This window comes from Xenopus laevis, chromosome 3L (assembly GCF_017654675.1).
Source record: "Xenopus laevis strain J_2021 chromosome 3L, Xenopus_laevis_v10.1, whole genome shotgun sequence".
NCBI lineage: Eukaryota > Metazoa > Chordata > Amphibia > Anura > Pipidae > Xenopus > Xenopus laevis.
The window spans coordinates 14779642-14805933 of NC_054375.1; the positions used below are offsets into that span (position 1 = coordinate 14779642).

Sequence of the window (26292 nt, forward strand, 5' to 3'; positions counted from 1 at the left end):
CTGTACTCCTACCATTACAGTGCAGTTACAGAGCAAAATAGAAGTCGTCACCTTGGAGTAAAGGGACTTGTTTGAAGTGCCACATAACCTAGATATGAGGGACATCTCATTGTTATAGGCTTCACTTGATTACCCATCATTCTATTTGATTGTGGAGAAATGGAATCAGTGACAGCAAAGCATAAGCAGATATGAGGAACCCCTCTTAAATAAAACGTATTGAATGACTTATTTGGTTTGTGCCACTATTTGAGGCCAGAACACTCCCATAAGTCAAGGTTTCAAACATTAAAACATATAATATCAAGGGCATTAATGAGGTACATCCCTCTTGCCCTTATTAACCTCTAAGATGGGTTTCCGAGTATCTACAAGGGGAACAAAGAAGAATGTCCCCCATATCTGTCCCTAACTGACCTACAGATTGGATTTCCCCCTTACCAATCAAAACTCAACGTCAGTGATCCCCAACCAGTGGCTTGGGAGCAACATTGTAAGGCACCACATCTCCATGCCGGAGCTTGCGGTTGCCTTTCCTCCACTATTTAAGGGGCAGCGCATGTGCAGTTGTGCTGACTTACGTCAACGCGGAAGACGCTTCGGCGTCTGCATGTTCCGTTGTCCTGTCGGTTCCTGATTTTGGCTCGGTTCTAGATTTGGCTCAGTCCTTCTGCCTTGGCCTCTCTGCATCAGTAGGACAGATCCTTTTTGCCTGACTCGACATGTTCCTGTCTTTGGCTGGCTCCTTTTGCACTGACCCGGTTTCCTGGAGGTTGATCCTTAGCAACAGCTCTGCCTTGATTCTTCCTGCCTGTGAGTGACCATTTTCATCACCAGTCTACTTTGTTTTCTGCCTAGAAAGATTGCCATTGGGGTGATTCGCTCCCAAACTGTTATTTAAACCCTGCAAGCTCAAAGTAAGCGCTGTTATTATTTAAATTGCAAGACTGTGATTAACTGCTTCAAGCCCTTATTAGCTTAGTCAAGACGGTGCCATTAACCCTTGTCAGCTGTCCTTCACTTGTTTGTTTTTCCCCCTGCAAGACTGCTTATTCCTGTTAAAGACTGTGCTGTTAACCCTTGCTGTCTATGTTGCCTGGCTTGCTTATTTCTGCATTACCCCATATTGACTGCATAGTGATCTACCTAAGTGGGGCCTTACATCTTTGATAGGCTCCTAAATCCAGGACTGAATACTTATCCAAGTTTCCAAAGGTGCATGATTATTTACCTCTGAGGGAATCCGTGTTCTTTCAGCTGTTAACCCATCCCTTCCTGTAAAGAGGTTCACCTTGTGAAGGATCCATTTCTCCAAGTATCTGTGGGAAGAGGTCATCATTTAAGACCACATATCTCCAGTTGGAATTACCTTCCCGCTACAGTTGTACTTTCCTGCAAGCTCAGGTAACTTTTCTGCCCACGTGTGGATCAGCTTCTCTTGGGACTCGTGGGGAAATTCTTCATTACCAGTACCTAAAGACCAGAGACTCTATCAATTCTCAGGTGTATATAGTGTTCTTGCTGCTTCTGTACAGTATTCACCACATTGTTACTTTCAATTTCCAAACATGTTGCCCATCAAACCCTCAATGGCCTGAAAGCAGGTGCTCATTTTTGGATTTCTGACTTGGAGGCCAGTTTTGGAGGCATTAAGTTCATGTCTACTGTCAAACAGACTTGTAGTCTGCCAGTCCACATAGGGGCTACCAAATAACCAATTACAACCCTTATTCAGGCTTGTGTTTGCGGACCCCTTTCTCTAAGCCCTCTATAGAGGCCAGCTCTACAGTTTTGGGACCACTATGACAGTGTCTCCCCCCCTTATTATGATTATTTTTGAATTAGTCACATACAGTAGAGCTGAATTATAAAGACTCACTCAGAGCTAGATAGGAGGGACACATCACCTGCATTATTTGGTAAAGGCCCCATAACTTAAAATTCTAAGACTAAATAGACTCCATCAACATGAGTCCTACCTACCTTATGGCTCTCAGTGTAGTCTTGGATCTAGTGGCTTTTTAATTCTTCATTTCCTAATGAGATTTTACACTGTCTTCTTATGGGGCTGGTCTAAACGTTTCCATGATGAGCATTAATCATCTTTACCCTTTATTAAAGTATCCACCTTCATCACATGTGGGATTAGGTATGAAGAACACTCCATATTTATAACTTGCTACATGGCCCCTCCAACATGTCCATCATTCTAGATCAGAGGTCCCCAACCTTTTCTACCCATGAGCATCATTCAAATGTAAAAAGAGTTGGGGAGCAACACAAGCATCAAAAATGTTCTTGGGTGGTGCAAAATAAGGGTTGTGAATGACTGATGGTAGTCCCTATGTGGACTTTAAACCTGAATTGAGTCTCTGTTTGGCAGTGCACCTGGTTTTTATACAACCAAAACTTGCCTCAAAGCCTTGAACTCAAAAATAAGCACCTGCTTTGAGGCCACTGGGAGCAACTTCTAAGGGGTTGGGGAGCAACATGTTGCTCACGCGCTACTGGTTGGGGATCACTGTTCTAGATAAACTTGCTAAAGGCCATGCCCACATGCCATTCATTCTGTTTAAAAATTTGGCATGATTTGACCCAATCAATGAAGACAAAGCACAATTAGATTTGAGGACCCCATTTAACATCATATACTGATAAGGACTCAGCTTTACACGCAGATTTTGTTCCTCTGGTTATTACACACCCCACTCCCCATCCAGAGTTAAACAAAAACCCATTCTCCCCTTTAGGCTGAATGTGGTTTAGGTGGTGGGGGTGTTCTGTGTGTAAAGAGTGAATGTGCTGTTGAGATAGATAGCCCTTAGGTGCCATTTCGGTGTAGTCTAATCCTTTCTGGCAGGCTGGAGTTCAGGGTATCTATCCATCAGTTATACACAGAGCCACAGCCCCCGTATCCACTCACCCTCCCTATTCTCATTGCTTATTTGCCTCCGAGCAGTCACCCGGCATTGTGTATAAATAGATCGGCCCACGTCACTTCTCTGCAGCTCTTTCTCATGCCAGCCTGTCACATTCCCACTGACGGGGGGCGCACGTGTTCCATTTCTAAAATACCCATCTAAATTTCCATTCAGTCTCTGGGTGAACGAGGGAGCTTATAGAATACAGGGGGGTCCCTATATAAGGGTCTTGGTAAGACTGGAAGAGGTCTCATGCCTTGGCAGAACATAAGCTGCTGAGAACATTATATTCTGCTTATCTGCAGGAATTGCAAGCTCTGTTTTGCCTCTATGAGCCATAGACTGTGGGCTTAGGCCAAGGTGCTTATTTATAAGCAAAAGTACAGTGTGCAATTTGGGACACACTTTTTACCCACAATGCAGCATTTTTCTTTTCATGATTTTATCAGAATTGTGGCCACTTTCAAAAGCCACACTGACCCCTATGGGGCGCCATGATTTGTTTTCTTAAATAGTAGGGTTAGTTGACCTTACCAGGTTTGAACCTTTGCTTTATTTGAAAGATTCTCTAGTGTTAATAGTAATGGCAACCCCCCCCTCGAAACTTGCATTCATTGTAGACTTATTCACAAGAACTGATCGAATGCCGGCAGTGTTTATTCCCAGCAATGCAGAACGTTTCCAGGAGAAGGCCGATCAATGAGAGTTTGCCAAATTCCCTTTAACCCCCTGGATTCATGACCATGGGGCTGTGCAAGAGTTAATCCATCTTGTGCGCTCGCTGGCCTAGTTACATTTACACTCACCAGGTTGATGCAGGAGGGAGTGCAAGTGGCTTATTTTTCTTCTTATTAGTGATGCAGAAATAATAGGATGTGACAGTTCTGAGCCTCCACCCAGCGGAGCAGTGTGTGAGCAAAGAGGTGGAAAGTGATAGGCGGTATTCTGAGTGCCAGGATCCACCAATACTAAGACATGACATAGAGCAACACCCCCTTACTAAGATCATGAACATTGCACTCCTTCCCATGAGACAGAGCTCCATCCCTTTACTAAGACATCATACCTCCCAACATTTTGGAAATAAAAGGAGGGACAGAAGAAGTTGGAGCGTGCAGCGCGGTGAAATTCATTTGACCACGCCCTTTTTGTGGCCACACCCCCAATTACAATGTTCATTTTACAAAAATTATTATTATTACAGTTTTGCTAATGAAGGTGAATTGCCCTTTAAGCTGCGAGTCTAAGATTTCCCAAGGGACCTGTTATCTTATATTGTTACAATTACTTATTTGCTTATCTTGAAATTGTTACAAAAGTATCTTATGAGCAGCTGTGGCTGTTCTGGCTCTCTGCCAAAAGCCAATTAAGTTAGAAACTTTTTTTTTTCTAGCTGTTCAGTGCAGAGAAATATTGGACTTTCCAGTACAAACGAGGGACTGCGGGTTGAGCTGTCAAAAGAGGGACTGTCCCTCTAAAAACGGGACAGTTGGGAGGTATGACATATAACAGGGCAACAACCCCTTACTAAGCTCATGAACATTGTCTCAGTAAAGGGGTCGGACTCTATGTCAGTACTGGTGCATGAAATATATAATTCTCTATAAGCACAGTAGAAAAGGAATTAAAGGAACAGTAGCACCAAAAAATGGAAATGTTTTAAAGGAATGACAATATGATGTTGTGTTGCCCTGCACTAGTAAAACATGGGTGTTTGCTTCAGAAACTCTTCTATAGTTTGTATAAATTCGCTGCTGTGTAGCCAGATAGAAGATAGAAGCCAGGTAGAAGATAACAGATAAGTTATGAAGAATCCCATTGTATACTACAGAGCTTATCTGTTACTTGCTGTGTATCCTGTGCTTTTTCTCCCTTTTCAGCTTTGAATGGCTGCCCCCATGGCTACACAGCAGCTTGTTTATATAAACTATAGTAGTACTTATCTGTTATCTACTGTGTATCCTGTGCTTGAATGGCTGCCCCCATGGCTACACAGCAGCTTGTTTATATAAACTATAGTAGTACTTATCTGTTATCTGCTGTGTATCCTGTGCTTGAATGGCTGTCCCCATGGCTACACAGCAGCTTGTTTATATAAACTATAGTAGTACTTATCTGTTATCTACTGTGTATCCTGTGCTTGAATGGCTGCCCCCATGGCTACACAGCAGCTTGTTGATATAAACTATAGTAGTACTTATCTGTTATCTGCTGTGTATCTTGTGCTTGAATGGCTGCCCCCATGGCTACACAGCAGCTTGTTTATATAAACTATAGTAGTACTTATCTATCTACTTTGTATACTGTACTTGAATGGATGCCCCCATGGCTACACAGCAGCTTGTTTATATAAACTATAGTAGTACTTATCTGTTATCTACTCTGTATCCTGTGCTTGAATGGCTGCCCCCATGACTACACAGCAGCTTGTTTATATAAACTATAGCAGTACTTATCTGTTATCTACTCTGTATCCTGTGCTTGAATGGCTGCCCCCATGGCTACACAGCAGCTTGTTTATATAAATTATAGTAGTACTTATCTGTTATCTGCTGTGTATCCTGTGCTTGAATGGCTGCCCCCATGGCTACACAGCAGCCTGTTTATATAAACTATAGTAGTACTTATTTATCTACTGTGTATCCTGTGCTTGAATGGCTGCCCCCATGACTACACAGCAGCTTGTTTATATAAACTATAGCAGTACTTATCTGTTATCTACTCTGTATCCTGTGCTTGAATGGCTGCCCCCATGGCTACACAGCAGCTTGTTTATATAAACTATAGTAGTACGTATCTGTTATCTACTGTGTATCCTGTGCTTGAATGGCTGCCCCATGGCTACACAGCAGCTTAGTTATATAAACGATAGTAGTAATTATCTGTTATCTACTGTGTATACTGTACTTGAATGGCTGCCCTCATGGCTACACAGCAGCTTGTTTATATAAACTATAGTAGTACTTATCTGTTATCTAGTGTGTATCCTGTGCTTGAATGGCTGCCCCCAGGGCTACACAGCAGCTGGTTTATATAAACTGTAGTAGTGTTTCTGAAGCAAAAACACCAGTTGTACCAGTGCCGTGCACCAGAACATTATATTTTCATTATTTTAAAACACTTTCATTTTTTGGTGTTACTGTTTCTTTAAGTACCGTTCTTAGGCTACTGTTCTATAAGCATGCACTGGGAGCACTGAACAGTTATAAAGGGATAGCAAATGAAAGCGAGGGGGCTAAAGGGCAGAAAAAAATGGGAGAGTGCTTATAATTCACAATATTAAATATTTATGGAAACTGAAATGGAAAAATGAATGAAAGTGAATGAATACAGATTGAGTTGAGGGGCTCGGATCAGCAATTTAGTTTATAGTTTTATTACAGGGAGTGCGCTTGGCCTTTATTAAATCCGATGTAGCCCAGAGTATTGGTTCTGTGCAATCCATGTAATTCTAAATGAAATGAAAATATTCACTGAGCAATAAATCTTTTATTTGCATGTCACCCTCCTGTATATGTTTTAAAGGGAAAGTATACCCACCTTTTTCCAACATGAGCCCAACATACTTTTTGCCTGTATATATAGATATATATATATTTATATTATTTATATTTTTGTGGTTGCTCTGCCTGGCAGTTGAAGCGTTAAATCAATTGTCATGGTATAATTTAGAATTACCGGTATGGAGACCTTGCGCCCAGCAATACAGTGTCAGCTTCTTTCCATTGAGTTTAATGGTTATTCCAGGACAGAACAGGTAATGTCAGCTCTCGTTACACTGAAGGCTGGTGACCAGGGACATGTCTTGAGTAGAAAAGGTCTCTGGGACCACTGGCTTCGAATCCAACGCAGACAGAAATGTCTAGATAATTAGTGACATTTACCTGAAAAGGGCATAAGAATCACAGGAGGGGTCTGGACTCAAGAGGGTAAAATAAAGTGATGGAAGCGAAGGAAGGAGAAACAAGGCTGGGGATATTTCAGAGACTGTAAGAGAACATGTACAGTAGAAATAAAGCACCAGCGTTCTACAGAAGGGAGACTACAGTCAGTTATGGATAGGGATGCACCGAATCCAGGATTTGGTCTTTTTCAGCAGGATTCGGCCGAATCCTTCTGCCTGGCCGACACCGAATCCAAATCCTAATTTGCATACGCAAATTATGGATGGGGAGGGAAATCACGTGACTTTTTGTCACAAAACAAGTAAACAATGTTTTTCCCTTCCCACCACTAATTTGCATAGGCAAATTAGGATTCGGATTCGGTCCTGTATTCGGCCGAATCTTTCGCAAAGGATTCGGGGGTTCGGCCGAATCAGAAATAGTGGGTTCGGTGCATCCCTAATTATGGAAAACCTACTGTTGCTATCTTGCTCTAATGTTAACATGTTACCCTACTTTTACCCTCTTGTCTGACTGTTTCTTACTTGTTCTGCTGCAGCCATCTTGCTATACTATCACCATGTCACTGGCTTAACTATAGAGGAACAGGCCTCGGGGGCCACAGGGGATGGGGGGTCCCCAGACCACAGGTATTGTTTCCTCTATAGTTTAAAGTAACCCCCCTCCCCAAAAGCTCTCTAACCTGTAGGTAGGGAATAGGGGACACAGGTGGGTGGAGGACACTGGTGTGGGCGAGGAGTTGGCAACACTATCTTGCCCTATTGTCATCATCTTGCTTTGTTCTCTCTGTTGTCCACATGCCTACAGATGACCGCTCTGAGGTTGGGGGGTACAAGTAATATAGAAGGTATGGTCTTACAGAAGTGGAGACATTTAACAAGTACCCTGTGCTGCCCTCTGCTTTTTAATAGTTTCTCTTATCTCTCCTACTTTTTGTGTAAAGGAACCACCGGGCTTCATGACAGGGGCACCAGAGAACAAAGGCATTTCAAACCATTGACATTTGTATAATTAAATAATTAAAGTACAAGGCGAACAGAGAACCAAGTTCATCCCACCAAAGAGGTCATTTCACCTGCATTTCTTTGCCTTTTGTTTTTCTCTAGATCAGCTGAAAAACTAACCAAGAATAATGCAGTCAAAAGGTTGAATTTGATAGTCCTGAGTCTTTGTTCGGCCTCAGCTGATGAGTTGTTATGACATTTTCATGGATAAACTGGACTAAACAAGTATCTCTAGCTGCATGTTATCACTGCCCTGCATAGATACTCTTCCAAACGTTGGGCATGAATGACTGATCAGATCGGACATCGCCTCCAAGCTCATTAAGAAGAGATCGATAAGTCTGTTAATGATGAATGGGGAGGTGGGATTCAGAGAGGCGCGTGGGAGTGAGGAGCTGGGGTGGGAAATTAGTTGGAGTTCGGTGCTTGTTGGACAGAAAGGATTCTCACAGCTCCATAGGAACAGTCTTCATAAGGTAGGGGATCCTTCAACTTTCTTATCCATAGTAATCATAGGAGGGCAGGTCTCTACATACCAGGGCACACATTGTAAGACAGTGGTTACTAATTGTTGAAAACCAGATAATTGTGGAACAGGCACTCAATTAAAGGCAGTCTTCCACCAGGCATTACATATGAGTAAAATTTTTATTATGTCAAAAAAATACAGCCTTATGCTTTTCATGTTACCAACACTTGATCATAGGCCTATGACTAAGTGTTGTTAACACGAAACATGTAAGGCTGTATTTTTTGACATAATAAAAATTGTACTCATATCTACTGCCTAGTGGAAGACTGCCTTTACTCGAGTGCCTGCTCTACAGTTACCTGGATTTGAACCGCTCCCTTTGCTGAAGGCTCAGGGCGGTGCACCTGGGCCTCTTCTCTCATTTGGTGAGTTACTTAGCTACATAGGACTGCCTGCATTTATATGTTCCTAATTGTTGGGCTGATCCCCCTGGGGCATTGAGGGGGAGATCAATGTTATGGCCTGTCAGAATGAGATCCAGATCTAAAATGTCTAATTGCTCTCCACGATCACCAAGATCATCTCCAAGATACCTGAAAGTCCAACTTGAAGGTCAGTTAGGGTGAGAGGGTAAGAAAACATATATGCTGTATTTGGAACTATGGCTAAATGATTGACTGGTATTTTCCTACATCTGAAACCATGTTGTGAGCTAAGGGAACCTTGACCAAACGTTGAACCTTCAAGCGGGATCCAAATCTATTGTAGGGCCTCGTACACTGCACCCTACAGACTTTGTAGTCTGGTTAATGAGCTCAAAGTCACTTAAATTAGATGAGTATTGATTGGTACTGTTCATGATACATGCCAACATCCTATAAGATTTTCAGTTATAGCTATTATACATATACATAAATAGCAGATATACATGTATGTATATAGTAGTACATTTCATGCACATTACATGGTCCAGCTACATTGTATTACACAGGTTACACACACACTTCTCTGTATGTAGAGCTATACACTCATGGGAGTTTGAACATGTGTTTGATCACATTCAATTCTGGGTCATCTTTGGGCACCCCTCCTGTGAGTGCAGACCCAGAAGGCAGATTGGAATCAATGACCTTTATACATTGTGACTGTAGAAGCAGTGCAGGGTTTAAACAAACACAGGTACAAAGCCTTAAACTCAATATTAGATAGACACAAACACACATGACACTGTATGAAAGGTTTTTTTATTAGTGAAACCTTTCTGCTGCTGGCGCTTTATTTAATATCATAGTTCCTGCTCCCATCATGTTTTATCCTGCAGAGTGTTGTGTATTTTGGTGGCGCAAAAATTCTATGGAAGGTTCATATTACCTTTATTATTCACTTGGCATTGAGTAAGGTTCAATGTCCCATGTCAAGTCTCATGGTTTATCCATGTACTGCTAAGCAGGATTCTGCAGCCCGAATACTGAAAAGTAAGCCCAGCTAAGGATTGCGGTACAGGTATGGGACCTGTTATCCAGAATGTTCGATACTTGGTGGCAGATTCACTAAAGGGCGAAGTGGCTAACGCTAGCGACTTTTCAACAACGTTGCCACCTACAGGGACATCGCCTATTCACTAACAGACGCAGGTGCCAATTCGCTAGAGAACGGGACCATCGCTAGCGTTCATTCACACTCGAACATTCATTACTCCGCAAATTCACTACTGAACGTTATCTCTTTCGCCAGAGTTGACTTTGCCACCACAGACCAGTCGAAGTGCTAAAAAGCAGATAGATCTTCCTCGATCTTCTGTCACTTACATCAAATCCTGTCTGCCGAAAATGCATCAAAGTTCAAAAAACTCTTATCGAGTTTTCCATTTTTTAAGCGGGATTGGCTGCAAAAGTCCTAACTTACTTTTTTGGGTAACTGTTTTTTTCCAGACATTTTATAACATATAGTACATTAATTATACAGTGGGCTCATGTGTAGGGCATTTTATTAACTTTCTTGTCTTTATTAAGGTTCCCTGGACATTTATAATAAAAAGTGGTAACTTCAAGCATTTGCACCAACATTTATAATAAAGTCCTTTAAATTTCCCACCCTATGCAAATTGACCTAAGCAAATTTTCGGTAGGCACAAATGAACGCTAGCGCATCTTCGCTATAAAATGCTTGCACAACCGAAGTAATGGTAACAAAAAGTCAGCGTTCGACGCCTGGGACAAAACTTTGCATTTTAGTGAATTAGCGTATTCGTAGCGCATTTGTGCCTGACGAAGTGGTGCGAAGCTGACGCTGGTTGAAATTCGCCTGTTAGTGATTCTGCCCCTGGGGTTTCCTGGATAATGGATCTTTGCATAACTTGGATCTTCATACCAGAATCTGCTATTAAATTAATCCAATAGGATGTTTTTGCCTCCAAGTAGGATTAACCATATGTTAGGTTTTATTATTACAGAGGAAAAGGAAATACTTTTTAAATATTTCAGTTATTTGGATAAAATAGAGACTGTGGAAGATGGCCTTCCAGTAATTCAGACATTCTGGATAATGGGTTTCCCTAAAATGAATGCCATACTTGTACAAAAGACAAAGGAAGTGCAAAAAAACGAATAACCCAAAATCAAGACATTGTATTATGTTACCGTAGAACCTTGACCTTGGTCACTTATGTTTTTCTATCTTTTTTTGCCTCTTCTCCAAATCACTTTCTACTAGTTCTCTCCCAGCCTCTAACCCAGTATGAGTAAGACTGTGATTCAGTGGAACTGACGTCACCCAACAATGACCATGCCTTGCCTGGAGAGACCCTATACCTTCTATCTGGCCAGAAGAAGAAAGCTGATGATGATTGAGGCACATGGAAAGGGAAACTTGACTTCCTGCTGTCCTGTGTCGCCTATGCCATTGGTCTGGGCAACGCGTGGCGCTTTCCTTACCTGTGTGGAAAGAATGGAGGAGGTACAACCCATGGATTACATATCAAGAAAACATTATGTACCATATAAAAGTTACAGTGGGATAATAGTCTCTGGGAAGGGAGTGTGACTGTGGGATAGCAGATATAGTAGGGAGAGATGGTGCCTATAGTAACAGTGGGATAATAGTCTCTGGGAAGGGAGTGTGACTGTGAGATAGCAGGTATAGTAGGGAGAGATGGTGCCTATAGTAACAGTGGATAATAGTCTCTGGGAAGGGAGTGTGACTGTGGGATAGCAGGTATAGTAGGGAGAGATGGTGTCTATAGTAAGAGTGGGATAATAGTCTCTGGGAAGGGAGTGTGGCTGTGGGATAGCAGGTATAGTAGGGAGAGATGGTGCCTATAGTAAGAGTGAAATAAAAGTCTCTTGGAAGGGAGTGTGGCTGTGGGATAGCAGGTATAGCAGGGAGAGATGTGCCTATAGTAACAGTGGGATAATAGTCTCTGGGAAGGGAGTGTGACTGTGGGATAGCAGGTATAGTAGGGAAAGATGGTGCCCAAAGTAACAGTGAGACAATAGTCTATGGGAAGGGAGAGTGGCTGTAGGATAGCAGGTATAGTAGGGAGAGATTGTGCCTATAGTAACAGTGGGATAATAGTCTCTGGGAAGGGAGTGTGACTGTGGGATAGCAGGTATAGTAGGGAGAGATGATGCCTATAGTAACAGTGGATAATAGTCTCTGGGAAGGGAGTGTGGCTGTGGGATAGCAGGTATAGTAGGGAGAGATGGTGCCTATAGTAAGAGTGGGATAAAAGTCTCTTGGAAGGGAGTGTGGCTGTGGGATAGCAGGTATAGTAGGGAGAGATGGTGCCTATAGTAACAGTGGATAATAGTCTCTGGGAAGGGAGTGTGACTGTGGGATAGCAGGTATAGCAGGGAGAGATGTGCCTATAGTAACAGTGGGATAATAGTCTCTAGGAAGGGAGTGTGACTGTGGGATAGCAGGTATAGTAGGGAAAGATGGTGCCCATAGTAACATTGGGACAATAGTCTATGGGAAGGGAGAGTGGCTGTAGGATAGCAGGTATAGTAGGGAGAGATAGAGCCTATAGTAGCAGTCGGACAATAGTCTCTGGGAAGGGAGTGTGACTGTGGGATAGCAGGTATAGTAGGGAGAGATGGTGTCTATAGTAACAGTGGATAATAGTCTCTGGGAAGGGAGTGTGGCTGTGGGATAGCAGGTATAGTAGGGAGAATCACCTGTACTAACTATGCTCTTCCCCTTTCATTATTTTTCCCTAAACCATTCAATGACTTATGGAACATGGATATAGGAGTTGGGATGGCGGCAGTGGTTCTATCCTTTTGGTTGAATATTTACTATATTGTAAACATCGCCTGGGCCTTATACTATCTCTTCAACTCTTTTTCATCGGTAATCAGTGAACAGGGAATGTTTGGTGACAGGGGGCATTATTAAGGAGACATATTAGCCCACCAGCATTATAGTCCACCACTCTTTTTCACTTTATTCAGTGATTGCCAATGTCCTTTTAGCACATGGCTTAGAAGTAATAGTACATTTTTTATGCCAAACTTCATGCTTTAACCTGACTGATTTTTCTCTCCTTTTAGACACTACCCTGGCAGACCTGTGATAACAGTTGGAATACATTTGCTACTATTCCCTGAATGAAACCAGTAACCTGACCAGTGTTTTCACTGAGTTTTGGGAGTAGGTGTCTAGTACCACCCTAGGACTTTGCAAAAGCAAGATGGAGGATAACTTACATTTGGTATAGAAGAAGTTCTAAGACAGGGTAGAAGCCTTGGGCCAAAGCCATGTCATTGGCATACATTTCACTCAATTGCTTACAATGTATTAACCAGCATCAGCTGCTGGAATTCTGAGACAAGACATTGCATCCTTGGATAGAAAACATGGCAGAATGTGCCTTGTTTTGCACTTGGGGCAATATTAGTTAACGAAGTTGCCCATATAAAAAAAAGTCCTCCAGTTGATCAATATGAGAAGTCTGCCGAATGTCGTAAAGTGATGAAATCTGGCCACACAACAGAGTAGTTTTAGGGTACCCCATCCTCTTACCAATGGGGAATGTCATCTGATCTATAGCTCTTAGTTCTTCCCCCCTCCCCCAGGCATCAGGTCCACAACCTAAGGCAGCAGCATGACCAGACTTCCCCTGCTTTTGGTAATATAGTAGTAGTTACTATGTATCACACTGTTTTGTAGACCCAAACTACATTTATACTGCTTAAAGCATACACTTACAAAAAGTAGCTGAAGGCTGTTCTAGAGAACATCAAATAAGAGCAAACATAGGGTTTTGTGAGTGATATATTTAATGCTTATTTTTGGTCCTGTTCTTTGCAGGAGGAACATGCATGAGATCACAGGAGGACTGGGAGAGCCAGGGAATATCTGACGGCCGCTTGCATGCACTCTGGCCTTGGCTTGGATTACGATCTACTTCTCCATTTGGAAAGGAGTTGAATGGACTGGGAAGGTCTCGTTTTGCCTATCTCTCCATTCTGCTGCAGCCATAAATAGCCTATATAATGTATTCTTGTAAGGCCAATGACCAAATTGTGGACCTTCCTTTGGTAGAGAAAACCCAGTGACCACCCAATACTGCCCTTGCTTCTTGCCATTTTCTTTAGTTGCATCTAATTGTTACTATAGACATGGAGCAGGATTGGTGCACGAGAGAGGTGCATGCAACTGAAGCAAATGAAGGTCATTAGCGATTGGTGAATCCACAATGTCTTTTATTGGTGTAAATGGTGCTCAGTTTTGCCACAAGCTATAAGATGACTATTCTTCTATGTTATTTTTCCTTTCCTCAGGTGGTATATTTTTCTGCTAGATACCCATACTTCATGCTTGTGATACTCTTCCAGGAGCAATGGATGGAATACGCTTCTACATCACTCCGATTTCAGCAAGCTGGCTAATTCTGAGGTGAGTGTTAGAAACAGAAAAAAACATTAAAGGGAATATAAAATCTCCATGGCTTTCCAAAGAAGATGGCCTATAGTTAGTGATACAAGAGTTTCTTCCAACACAGTCCTGCCTAGGTCAGCCATCTTGCTGATATCCTCTGTACACAAGCATCAAGAAAGTGAATGTAGAATTAATGATGCAAGGAGTAGTTATGGTTGAAGAGAGTGTAAATCACAGATATAATGAATATTTCTACACATATAGAGCTTCCGCCCAAAATACACCCTTATTAGGTTTATGTCATTGTATCTACATCTCTTTTATAGGTTTGGCTGGATGCTGCAACCCAGATCTTCTTCTCCTATGGATTGGGTCTTGGATCCCTGATTGCCCTTGGAAGCTACAATGCTTTTGACAACAATGCCTACAGGTCAGAAACATGCTGCACCAGATTCTTCCAGCATTATGTCAATTTTCATTTGTGTCCTACAAGACTGCAGTAAAATAGATATTTTGTATAAAGCCTGGTTCACTGTGACTTCTGTACAGCTATGTGACCACCCAATACCCTATATTTTCTTACACATGGTTCCTAACACCCTATTTCTGCCCCTGACAGGGATTCCATCATTGTATGTGGGATAAACTCCTCTACAAGCATGTTTGTGGGATTTGTCATTTTCTCCATTGTTGGATTTATGTCTCACATAACCAAGAAGCCAATCCAGGAGCTAGCAGCATCAGGTGAGCCTATGCCTCCTGCTTTTTTTTTAAAAAAAAGTAGAGGAAATCAGCTCAACACATGAACAATATGAACAAAATAATCAAGGTTAGAGATGTTCTACTAAGGGGATGAGAACCATCTCATTAAGCTAGGTTAAACTTTCCCATGAAATCAAAGTGTAGACATATGATGATAAGAAACAGGGACGTAGAAGCTTTAATGGGTACAGTGAACCTCCAATACCAGTTCAGCTCCATATGTTTCATGAACTCTATCCACCAAGTGTGAACTTTACACAAATAGCCATCGACAAACTGACAGATCATTTTGTTGCCAAGCCCACTGTTCAGCCTTATGATTTAATGAATGGAGGATCTGCTGGTGATCCCTTAGAAGGTGCTGAAAGCTAATTCCCTGTATCCTCAACCAGCCATCTTGAAATGCGTTAAAGGGTGGCTTTGACCACTGTTACTGCTGCATTATGTAGCATTTTAAATGATCAAAAATAAAAAAATACAAGAATAATCCTCTTAGATTCCTCTTACCCAGAAACAAAATGCCAATTGTTCTCTCTTTTATAGGACGAGGACTGGCATTCTTGGCATATCCACAGTCTGTTACCCAACTGCCCATGTCCCCAGTGTGATCCATCCTCTTATTTATGTTGGTAATGCGGGTCTAGATAGTCAAGTAAGTACTATGAGGAACCCCTAAAGCTTCCAAAAGATCTTCTGGTCTTTGCACCAGACTATCTTAGCACTTCCATTATCAATTTTATGGACAGTTGATCCATCCTTTGCTTTTTGCAGTTCTGCACAGTGGAGGGTTTTATAACTGCACTGGTGGATGAGTATCCTTGGCAAGTCTTCATTGCTGTGGTCTGCTTCATCTCTTTCATCATTGGGATTTTCCAACATTAGGTAATGACTAATTGACATCTGTCAGCCTTGGACATCTGTATACCTTGGCCAAGCTCTGATAGGGCTTAAAGGAAAACTATACCCCCAAAATGAATACTTAAGCAACAGATTGTTTATATCATATTAAGTGGTATATTAAAGAATCTTACCAAACTGGTATATATACGTAAGTAAATATTGCCCTTTTACATCTCTTGCCTTGATCCACCATTTAGTGATGGTCTCTGTGCTGCCTCGGAGATCACCTGACCAGAAATACTGCAGCTCAGTTGAAGAAAAAGACAGAACTCTGTCTGTTAATTGGCTCATGTGACCTAACAATTATAGTTTGTTTGGTATGTTTGTGTGCACAGTGAATCGTACAATCCCAGGGGGTGGCCCTTATTTTTCGAAATTTTCTATTTATGATTACCCAACGGCACATACTACTAAAACAGTACATTATTATGAAAATGGTTTATTTACATGAAGCACGGTTTTACATATGAGCTGTTTTATGCAATATCTTTTTATAGAGACCCAGGGCCGGATTTACATAGGGGCCGCCACTAGGCCCACTGCCGTTCGTCGCCCCTGTCCCCTCCAGGGGGACTGGATCAATGGGGATTGGCACATGGGAAATTAAAAAAATTATTGTATCTGCAGCGCATCCCCAGTGTTTTTGAACCAATATGGGTGTGGTTGGGCAGCATGCCGCCCCCCTAAAATCCTGCCGCCCTAGGCCCGGGCCTAGGTGGCCTTTCCACATATCCAGGCCTGTAGAGACCTACATTGTTTGGGGGTATAGTTTTCCTTCTTTATTATTTACCAATACATACACAGGGGTTTGTTTCCATTTTAATGATCACATAAATGCCAAGCCCCTCCCCCCCCAAAAAAAATTCTGAAAGAGAACCAAAATATAAATTAGAGTGTAGGTCTCTATTTCACCGTCTTCTACTTTTTAGATATTCAATTTGTAGACCTCTAGTTCCAGTTGAATTTCAACTCCATGCTCCCTCTTCCAAGTCTTGGTGTTGTAGGATGTTGGATTATGGGTAGTGAGTCCTACTGGAGTCACTAACATAGAACCTAACATCTCTGACACATTTTCCCTGGTCTCTGCAGGGTGGACTTGTTTTCAAGCTGTTTTTACTCTGCCAGTGGGATGTGCCTGCTGTTCCTGGTTTTCTTTGAGACTGTGTCTATATCATGGTGCTATGGTAAGAGACACTCTCCAAATTACTCAAAGACCATAATCAGCTCCTTTTATATAAAGTCATAATTCATACAGTGCACAAAAATTGGTTTATTAGCCGGCATCCCGTTGTTTTTTGCCTTGAGGACTTGAGAACAAAATGTCATGGTTGTGGCAAAGAATGACATCTTGGAACTATTTATGCCATAGGTGGGCATCACAGTCACACTGTAGGACTTTCATTATTTAGCCTTTTCATTAACCTGGCCACTTTATTACATTTGTTCTATAAGACACATACATAACATTGAGTGGCAAGTAATATCATATTCAACATTTTTAGAGTGATTAAGCAACTATATTTACATACCACAGGATGGAGTTGTCTGTTTGGTGAGGATCAGTAACTAACCCCTTCAAGCACTGCAATGGAACCTTATTTTTTCTGACAATCCAAATGAAGATTTGCTTCCTGTAGTAAGGTTTACCTTAAGCCTTTGGAAGATTTCCCAGCTCATTTGGTTCAGCTGACCTAGACAATTTGATACCCATCATGCCTGATAAAAGTAAAAGTGAAGCTATATCAGATTTCATTCGGCATGTCACAGCAGTGAGTCCATTACCATGGACAAGAACACTTGATTCTTGTTTAGTAGACCTGGCCCGTTGTATATTTGTTCATGTAGAAGCTTAGTATATTACAAAGTATTTTTTTGAAGGGTGTCTTCTGTTTCAGTGTGTTTGAGATGACTCCTCTCATGCTTGGGCATTATGGGGCAGATTTATCAAGGGTCGAAGTGAATTCAAGGGAATTTTCGAAGTAAAAAATAAATTTTTTGGATACTTCGACCATCGAATAGGACACTACAACTTTGAATTTACTTCGAATTTGATTCGAATTAAAAATAGTTTGAATATTTGATAATCGAAGTACTGTCTCTTTAAAAAAACTTCGACTTAAATTTCGCCAATAAATTAAACCGGCCGAAGTGCTGTTAGCCTATGGGGACCTTCTAGACCATTTTTCTAAGTCTTTACACATCGAAGTAAAATCGATTGATCGTACGCTAAAATCGTTAGAATCGATTTTACTTTGATCGTTCGATTGCCAAATTCGGTGAAAAACCCTTTGACTTCGATATTCTAAGTATTTTATTTCGATGGTCGAATTTCGAAGTATTTTTTACTTCGAAATTCGACCGTTGATAAATCTGCCCCTAAGTGTATCCTGCTTGGGGACAGGGCATAGGGTGGCTCATGGCTCTCTCCTCCATGGTTCTTATACCAAGTTATGTGCTGTATCTTCTTCTCACAACTAAAGGCATGCTGAGACAGGTAACAACAATTTTTGGTGTAATTGAACTGTTTCTCATTTTAATGTACCATATATTAAAGACACAGCTAGCTAATTAAATAAACCAATGCTAGGGGGAAATATGCCAATAAAAGCTGAAGTCTTGGTCACTCCAAACTGAGATAGTTATTTTTTTGGACCATACATGGGGTGCTCAGAATTGCCTTTCCAACAATATCTGGATGACAATTTTAATAGATTTGAAATTTTTGTAGGCTTCAAAAATGTAATCATTTGTTTTTTTCGCCTTTTAAGAGTTTCCGTGAAATGACCGGGCCTAAGACATAACAATGCAAAAGATGCGGCCCAGACTGAGCCTGGATAGGGAGACCTCATGGCTCTAAACTCCTCCCTCTTCTTTGCTGACATCACTTCCTGTTCTCCTAATTACGCAGTGCGGATCCGTTTTTGTAATCGTCTGAAACAAAGCACCCATGGCACAGTAGATGTGAACTGACTGCCTTCTAACTTAACTTTTAGAACTTTTTGTGATAATACTTTTGGCACTGGGTAAAGGGGTTTTAGTAGTGAAACAGTGGGGTGCTGGTCTAACATAGATACGTAAAATGTATTTAAATTATACATATTTTATCCTATCAATATGCCATTTTTCATCAGTAATTTTCATGTGTCTTGTAAAATACATTTTTTGTTAATATTTTAAACATTTTAAAATATTTTGCGAATTTATTTAAGGGGCCAAGGTGGGAAATAAAGCTCTTATTGAAAAAAACGTGGTTGAAAAAAAGTATATCTTTTTTTTAATCTACATGTCATGTAAATGACTTAAAAACATGTTATAATTGTTTTAAACATATAGAGGCAGATTCATCAAACGTTGAATTATGCAAATTTTTTGTTAGTGTTTTAAATTTGAAAGTACTCAAAACTCAAATGTTATCTTTTTTAAGGAAAAACTCGAACGCCTAAAATTCAGACGAATGTTACTGACCCTAAAACCCGAATTGAATTAGAATGAAACTCGATTCAAGTTTTTCTCAGAAAAAAAAATTGAATTTCAGGAAGGCTATTAACACCTTCAAATGGGTCAACGGGCCTCTGCCATTGACTTGTAAATTAATTCGGCAGGTTTTAGGTGGTGATATTCGAATTAGAACAGTTTCCATGGTCGAGGTGTGATCAATCTCACATTCTAATGCTCGCCCCCTAAGACTGGGCCATCTAGGACCCATTTGAGAACCTGGCATCCAAGGTCAACTCTAAGACCTGTTAGATATACGGGTTATTTGGGCCCCTGTGCCACCCGAGACAGACTTTCCGATGCCATCCCCTCTGGCTAAACTTGTCAGAGGGGGGCGAAGAAAGTGCCGAGCTGGAAATCCATTTTAAAAATCAGAATTCCATTTCTTAAAGTTACTATGATTGGCTTTTTGTCACCCCTGGGAACCCACTAGGCACTGCCCACCTAAGGCAAAAATCTCAACTTGCCCCTGGATATAAAATGTGTATATAAAATAGTATTGGTGTGACACAGCTCCAGAATTGTGAGGTTAAATAGTGGCTGGGGTAGGGATACCGCCAGAAGGAGTAGTACAACCACTTCATTGGCATGAAAGGCTTCACTTCACTTGTAGGGCAAAGTCAGCAATGGAATGAGACGCAGAGAGCACAGAGGTAACATCATCTTATTTAATTTCTAGATTTCTATAGAACAGGTAAAATATTCACTTTTTGTCTGTTACAAAATATCACAGGTGTCTGGGTGCTCGGTCACATGTCCACGTAAGCCCCACCCACCCCATCTCCACTCAATGGCTGTTGGTGCAATGTCAGGCTAGATATTTCATACTTGGATCCCCGTGTCCTATAATGGATAATGGGAATTGGAATAAGATCTAAAATTATGCCTCTGCTACAGAGGGTGTCATAGCACAGGGAGAATACAGAGCATTGCACATCCCTAACAAACCCCTAATAGAGACTATTAAAGGGAAGTCAACTGAGTGAGGCATGCATGTAAATGGCATTCTTTATTGCATAGGATGACCAACCTTGCCCTGTAGGCACTGGGCACCCCTGCGTATCTCGAGAGGTATTGTGTAAGTTTACTATGAAGATTTTCATTCACCCAGGTCATGGTATATTGAGTATAAGTAATTCTAAAACAACTGGACTTGCTGAGTATTCATTGAAGACGTCTCTTCTCTTCAGTTCAACTGACTGGTGTGGTAAATCCTTGGCATATACACTCGTCCACTAATCCAATCACAATAGCAATTGTAACTCTTCAGGGCTAGTCCACACGGGGAGATAGCCCTGCGTTTGCGGTCGCGGCGACAAAGCGCCGCGCCAGTCGCCGCGACCGGCGCAGGCGACAGTTTTGTATGGGCGCCTATGTAAAAACGCCTGTGCTAACCACACGAGGCGATGCGCTTTTCAACAGTCGCCTGAAAAAGCCTGGCGAGGCATTTTCAGGCGACTGTTGAAAAGCGCATCGCCTCGTGTGGTTAGCACAGGCGTTTTTACATAGGCGCCCATACAAAACTGTCGCCTGCGCCGGTCGCGGCGACTGGCGCGGCGCTTTGTCGCCGCGACCGCAAACGCAAGGCTATCTCCCCGTGTGGAATAGCCCTCAAAGAGCTGAAATATGAAACTCACAGAGGTGGCATTCTGTGGGGTTACTGTGATAGGATTACCAAGGTATCATGCAACTCATAGAAACAAGTGTTACTGTGAAAGTTTGTAATGTGTGAATCTACCTGTGTGAATAGTAAACAAATATACCAACCTGCCATACTAGTACACAGTCACTGTCCCTTCCCAGATACTATTATCCCATTGTTACTGTAGGCACCATCTCTCCCTACTATACCTGCTATCCCACAGTCACACTCCCTTCCCAGAGACTATTATCCACTGTTACTATAGACACCATCTCTCCCTACTATACCTGATATCCCACAGTCACACTCCCTTCCCAGAGACTATTATCCACTGTTACTATAGGCACCATCTCTCCCTACTATACCTGCTATCCCACAGTCACACTCCTTTCCCAGAGACTATTATCCACTGTTACTATAGGCACCATCTCTCCCTACTATACCTGATATCCCACAGTCATACTCCGTTCCCAGAGACTATTATCCACTGTTACTATAGACACCATCTCTCCCTACTATACCTGCTATCCCACAGTCACACTCCCTTCCCAGAGACTATTATCCACTGTTACTATAGGCACCATCTCTCCCTACTTTTCCTGCTATGCCACAGTCACACTCCTTGTCAGGACATATTCCATTTATTGAAGATACTGCACCACCTGCACAGCCAAGAGGTACATTTTCTGATGAATGAGTTTTCCCATAAGCCTCCCACCTAGAAATGATATTATGCTATGCCTATGCTAGCTGGGACCCCATAAAGACAACTGTGCCCAGCAGACAGGGATTTGGTATGTATGTGTAATTTATGCTTTCATGTCTTCATATTCATATCCGTAATATTGCAAAGTTGTAAATGGCCCATGGCTAGGGATGAGTATATTCCATTGCATGGGATTTGATTTTAAGCAGCACTAACATGCGCAAAGTAAGTCCCTGGCCACTAGCCCACAGCAACCAATTAACCATTTAATGCCATTATTTTAGAATAGCCAAACCTAACTGCTGATTGCTATGGGCCGGTGGACCAAAGGAGTATGTAAGTAAGTTTATGTAACTATGATCTCCTTTCATGCTTTGGAAAAAGTCCATTTCTTCAAGGTTACTCTCCTCCCAACTCAGTGACTTGTAGGAGTTCAGAAGAATATTTTTTCAAGCCTACTAACATCTTCACTGCAATAGTTCAAAAACTCATTTCCAGTCTCCCAGTTCTGTCCAGCAAAAGAGTGATCAGGCCAGCAGTGCAATGGTTGCATGGCCCCCCAACATGGGATGGATGGGAGGAGAACAAGGTGGGTTGGGAGACAGTATTCAGGATGTGCTAATAATACAAAGGTTTCTCCACAATAAAAACATTTGGGAGAGAAAGAGAGGTCTTAGCTACTAAAAGTACACAAACTAGAACTGTGTAGGACATAAAAAGTGGTGAGTGTGCTTGGAATGCATTGAGGGATACCAGACGGAGAAGTTAAGATCCAAGGATGTTCAGGTGAAGGTGCAAGAAAAAGCTTTAGATTCCATTGAGCTGGCAGGCATCAGTGTGCAAGGGCTGTGCTAGGGATGGTAAATGTGCAAGGGCCACTGAGTGCAGGTAGGTTAGTCCAAGGAAGCGGGTAAGTGCTTCAGTGCTTAAACCAGGCTCCGGGAGCCACTGGAATACCTTCGCTCTCTGAGCAAAACCCCTGGTGGGCAGTACTGATGGGGGTGGTTGTAGGGAGGTGGAGGAGGGGGGAGAGGGGGTTGGTGGACACTCCCTCCAATGCTTCTCAGGGGAGTGGAAGAGCAGGACCCAGACAAGTAGCGTGTGACAGTCTGGTTGGCAGCGGGCAATGCCCGAACGGGAGTGTCGAGAGCGGGCAGTGCCCGGCCAGGTGTGTCCAGCACAATCACCTTGACAATCTGCTGACATTGCAGAAGCCGGTTGGAATGGGCGGCCTGCAGAGACTCCCGCTGCTCTTTAAGAGCCGTGCTGCCCGGAGCTCCATTCTCTGGCCCCTGGGGGTCGATGTGCTGGAACGTCTGAAGCCTGTTGTGAATTGACACCTAGTTTAGAAACAGCCAGAGAAGCATTAAATGTTACAAGACTATCCCCCAATAGTCTAAGTCTGGTTGCCTTGTGCCCTCTGCAGTAACAGTTGACCTGAAGGCACATCCTCACCCTACACTTTTCTATGGTAAGGGCACAAGTGACTTCTAAAAACCAGAAAAGTCTGCACTTTGGATGGTGACTATGACACCAAATACATACTACTAATATGAACGCACGTTCTAATGAGCTTTAAATAATACTGGCGTAGTCTTACATGTGTATACCTAGACATGCAAGACTATAGGATTATAAATATATTATTATACAGGTGTGACCTCATTATAAGACATAAGATACCCAACCCTTCCTCACAATATCTATAAGGATATGGGTATGGCTTTGCACCCTACCTTACAGCTCTTCACTAGTAATATCTACATGATGTAGTGCTTAGCGACTTCTCCTTATAATTTAGAGCTCAGTACAATTTCACATATGTCATACAGAGACAAAAAACACATATAAAGACAGCTGTGTAAGACATATTAAAGCCTTATTTATCATATTGATGAGGAGTGGGTGAATGTCCATGCACATTATTCTCTAGAAACCATCTAAAGGATTTAAAACTTTGTTATTAAAGTTGCTATTTTTCATGAAACTTTAACTTCCACCAAATGAAAGAAAAAGTAATTCTCAGCGGTTTGTCAAAATGTATTCATTAAAGCACAAGAAAAGGGGGGATACCCGTATTTGGCAGTTTTCAAACCCGGGAAAAAATTCAGAAAACTGGAAAAAAATGCAACGCCCACCCATAATCATGTTTTTTCCCCCAAACATAAAAATCTCAGCAGGGTTTAGGAGGCAAGATTTTCTTTCTTTTTTTAAAAAAAAAATCAATACTGCAAAAAGAAAAGTAATACATCTTTTGAGACAAAAAGTGTGATCCAGAAATCAATCGACTGTTCATTTTTTTTTACAGCTTAGAATTACAATTTTTTTTCATTTGGTAAAATGGAAAGGGAACAGGTGCTTACAGCTCCTTTAAAGGACAAGTAAACCTTAAACATATGTGAATGTGAAATTGATGAGTGTGCTATTCTAAGCACTTTTGCAATGTACATTCATAATCTTTTTTAAATTCCAGGATATTAAGGGATACATGTGTTGTTAAAATGAATGAATTTTGTTACAACAGCGCCACCTGCTGGCCATTTTCTGACCAGTCTGACCACCAAGTAGTCAAGGAAGTTGTCAGGAGAATGAAAGCAGCTGCTCTGATGTTTTTCTGCTTAAGAAAGATTTGAGATTGCTTTCCTAAGCAGAAGACAACTTCCTTGACTACTTGGTGGTCAGACTGGTGGGACAATAACCAGCAGGTGGCGCTGTTGTAACAAAATTCATTCATATTAACAGTACATGAATCCTTTAAAGGAACAGTTCAGTGTGAAAATAAAAACTGTGTAAATAAATAGGCTGTGCAAAATAAAAAAAATATTTCTAATATAGTTAGTTAGCCAAAAATGTAATGTATAAAGACTGGAGTGACTGGATGTGTAACATATCCAGCTTGATAAAGGGCTGGAAAAGCTCGAAACGTCGCTTAGCTTGAGGCACGAATAAAGCAACAATTTTTTCACCATAATCGGGGTGCTGCTGAAGTATTTTCTTGTACGTGAACCAGACCTGGGCAGACAGAGTCACAGACAGCACCTGACGCTGCAAAGAGCGGTGAGAGTGTGTGTGTAGCACTACTTTGTGTTTGTTGGATAACAGCCAGAACACTACTTCCTGCTTTTCAGCTCTCTAACTCCGAGTTAGTCAGCGACTTGAAGGGGGGCCACATGGGACATATCTGTTCAGTGAGTTTGCAATTGATCCTCAGCATTCAGCTCAGATTCAAAAGCAACAGATATAACCCATGTGCCCCCCCAAGTCTCTGATTGGTTACTGCCTGGTAACCAGGGTAACCAGTCAATGTAAACCAAGAGAGCTGAAAAGCAGGAAGTAGTGTTCTGGCTATTATATTACACATCCAGTCACTCCAGCCTATATACATTATATTTTTGCCTAACTAACGATATTAGATACATTTTTTATTTTGCACAGCCTATCTATTTACACAGTTTTTATGTTTACACTGAACAATTCTTAATATCTTGGAATTAAAATAAATAAATAATAAATGTACATTGCAAACATGCTTTGAATAGCACCCGCATCAATATTACTGTAAATAATATAAGCCTACATTTTCCAGATAATGCCTTGCTGGTCTTACCAAGGCCCATACATAGTTCATGCTTTTTTTATAAGGATAGCTAAAGTCTTATATGAGCATAAAGCAGGCATACTTCCCAATTGTTCTATCATTTTAAATGGAGAACACTACAGTCCCCCAAAACCCAACCTGCTTTCTGGAAACCACTCCCCTTTTTGGGGTTCCCATTTGGGAATGTACAGTGTAAATCAGGACCATTTGGGAGGTATAAGCATGACAGAATAATCTTTTTTATTATATGTTTTCCTAAAAGAGGAAGACACAAGACTACCAGGAAATATGCATCCCATGCAAGCCAAAAAAGTTACTACTGCGCCTGTGTATTAAAGGTCAGAATAGAAAGACTGGTCATTTTTGGTCACATTATTAGACAAATATGGCTAATTTCTATGGGAAACTAAAGGTATTTCAAATGTGTACAATATAATTTTGAATTAAAATAAAAATTAATATTTAAAGAAAAAAGATAAAATTAATATAATATATTTATAACAATTAACAACATTAAGGTGGTTATTTATTAAAGTCTGAATTTCAAAAACTCAGACATTTTTAGTTTTTTTTAATATTAATCCGAAATTTTCGTTGAAAAAAACCCTCTAATTTTTTGAGATTTAGTAAATCCAGAGGACGGAAAAAGTCAAAATCCAAAAAAATGGTATCTCAGACCTGCTGAGGTCATATATAAGTCAATGGGAGAGGTCCCTATCCTATTTGGAAGCTTCTGTGGTCTGTACTGGAATTAGTCTGAAAATTCGACTATTTCGGACTTTATGGGCAAAAATCTGAAAAATTCTGGCTTTTTGGGGAAAGAACTCCAATTGTGGATTCTAGTTTGGTCTGACTTTTTTGATTAAATGAAAAGGAATATAAAAAAAAACTAATAATAAATCAATAGACTATTAATAACAATAAATTAATCATATCAAATAAAAAATCAATAAATTGTACAATATAATTTGTAATTAAATGAAAATTATTTCGAAAGGAAAAAATAT

At 41.2% G+C, this 26292-nt stretch overlaps 1 protein-coding gene, 1 long non-coding RNA gene and 1 pseudogene across 9 annotated transcripts in view; 2 read left to right on the forward strand and 1 right to left on the reverse strand.

Annotated features, from left to right (window-relative positions):
* Positions 1–587: 587 nt before the first annotated feature.
* On the forward strand, positions 588–11373 carry LOC121401380. Its single transcript, XR_005966192.1, has 3 exons — positions 588–1404; positions 7933–8306; positions 11015–11373. It is a non-coding gene; the product is annotated as an uncharacterized LOC121401380 (long non-coding RNA).
* Positions 11374–12440: 1067 nt separating this feature from the next.
* Positions 12441–18746, forward strand: LOC108704563 (annotated as a pseudogene).
* Positions 18747–21603: 2857 nt separating this feature from the next.
* The window catches only part of iqsec3.L (IQ motif and Sec7 domain 3 L homeolog), a 63952-nt gene continuing 59263 nt past the window's right edge, over positions 21604–26292 (reverse strand). For 4 of the 8 annotated variants that reach the window (XM_041585956.1, XM_018241147.2, XM_018241148.2 and 1 more), the window contains one exon: positions 21604–23027. In XM_041585956.1, coding sequence (XP_041441890.1) covers positions 22614–23027 — 414 coding nt within the window. In that variant the 3' untranslated portion in view covers positions 21604–22613. The remainder of the gene's footprint in view (positions 23028–26292) is intronic. The other 4 variants (XM_041585957.1, XM_018241149.2, XM_018241150.2 and 1 more) reach the window with 3 other exon arrangements.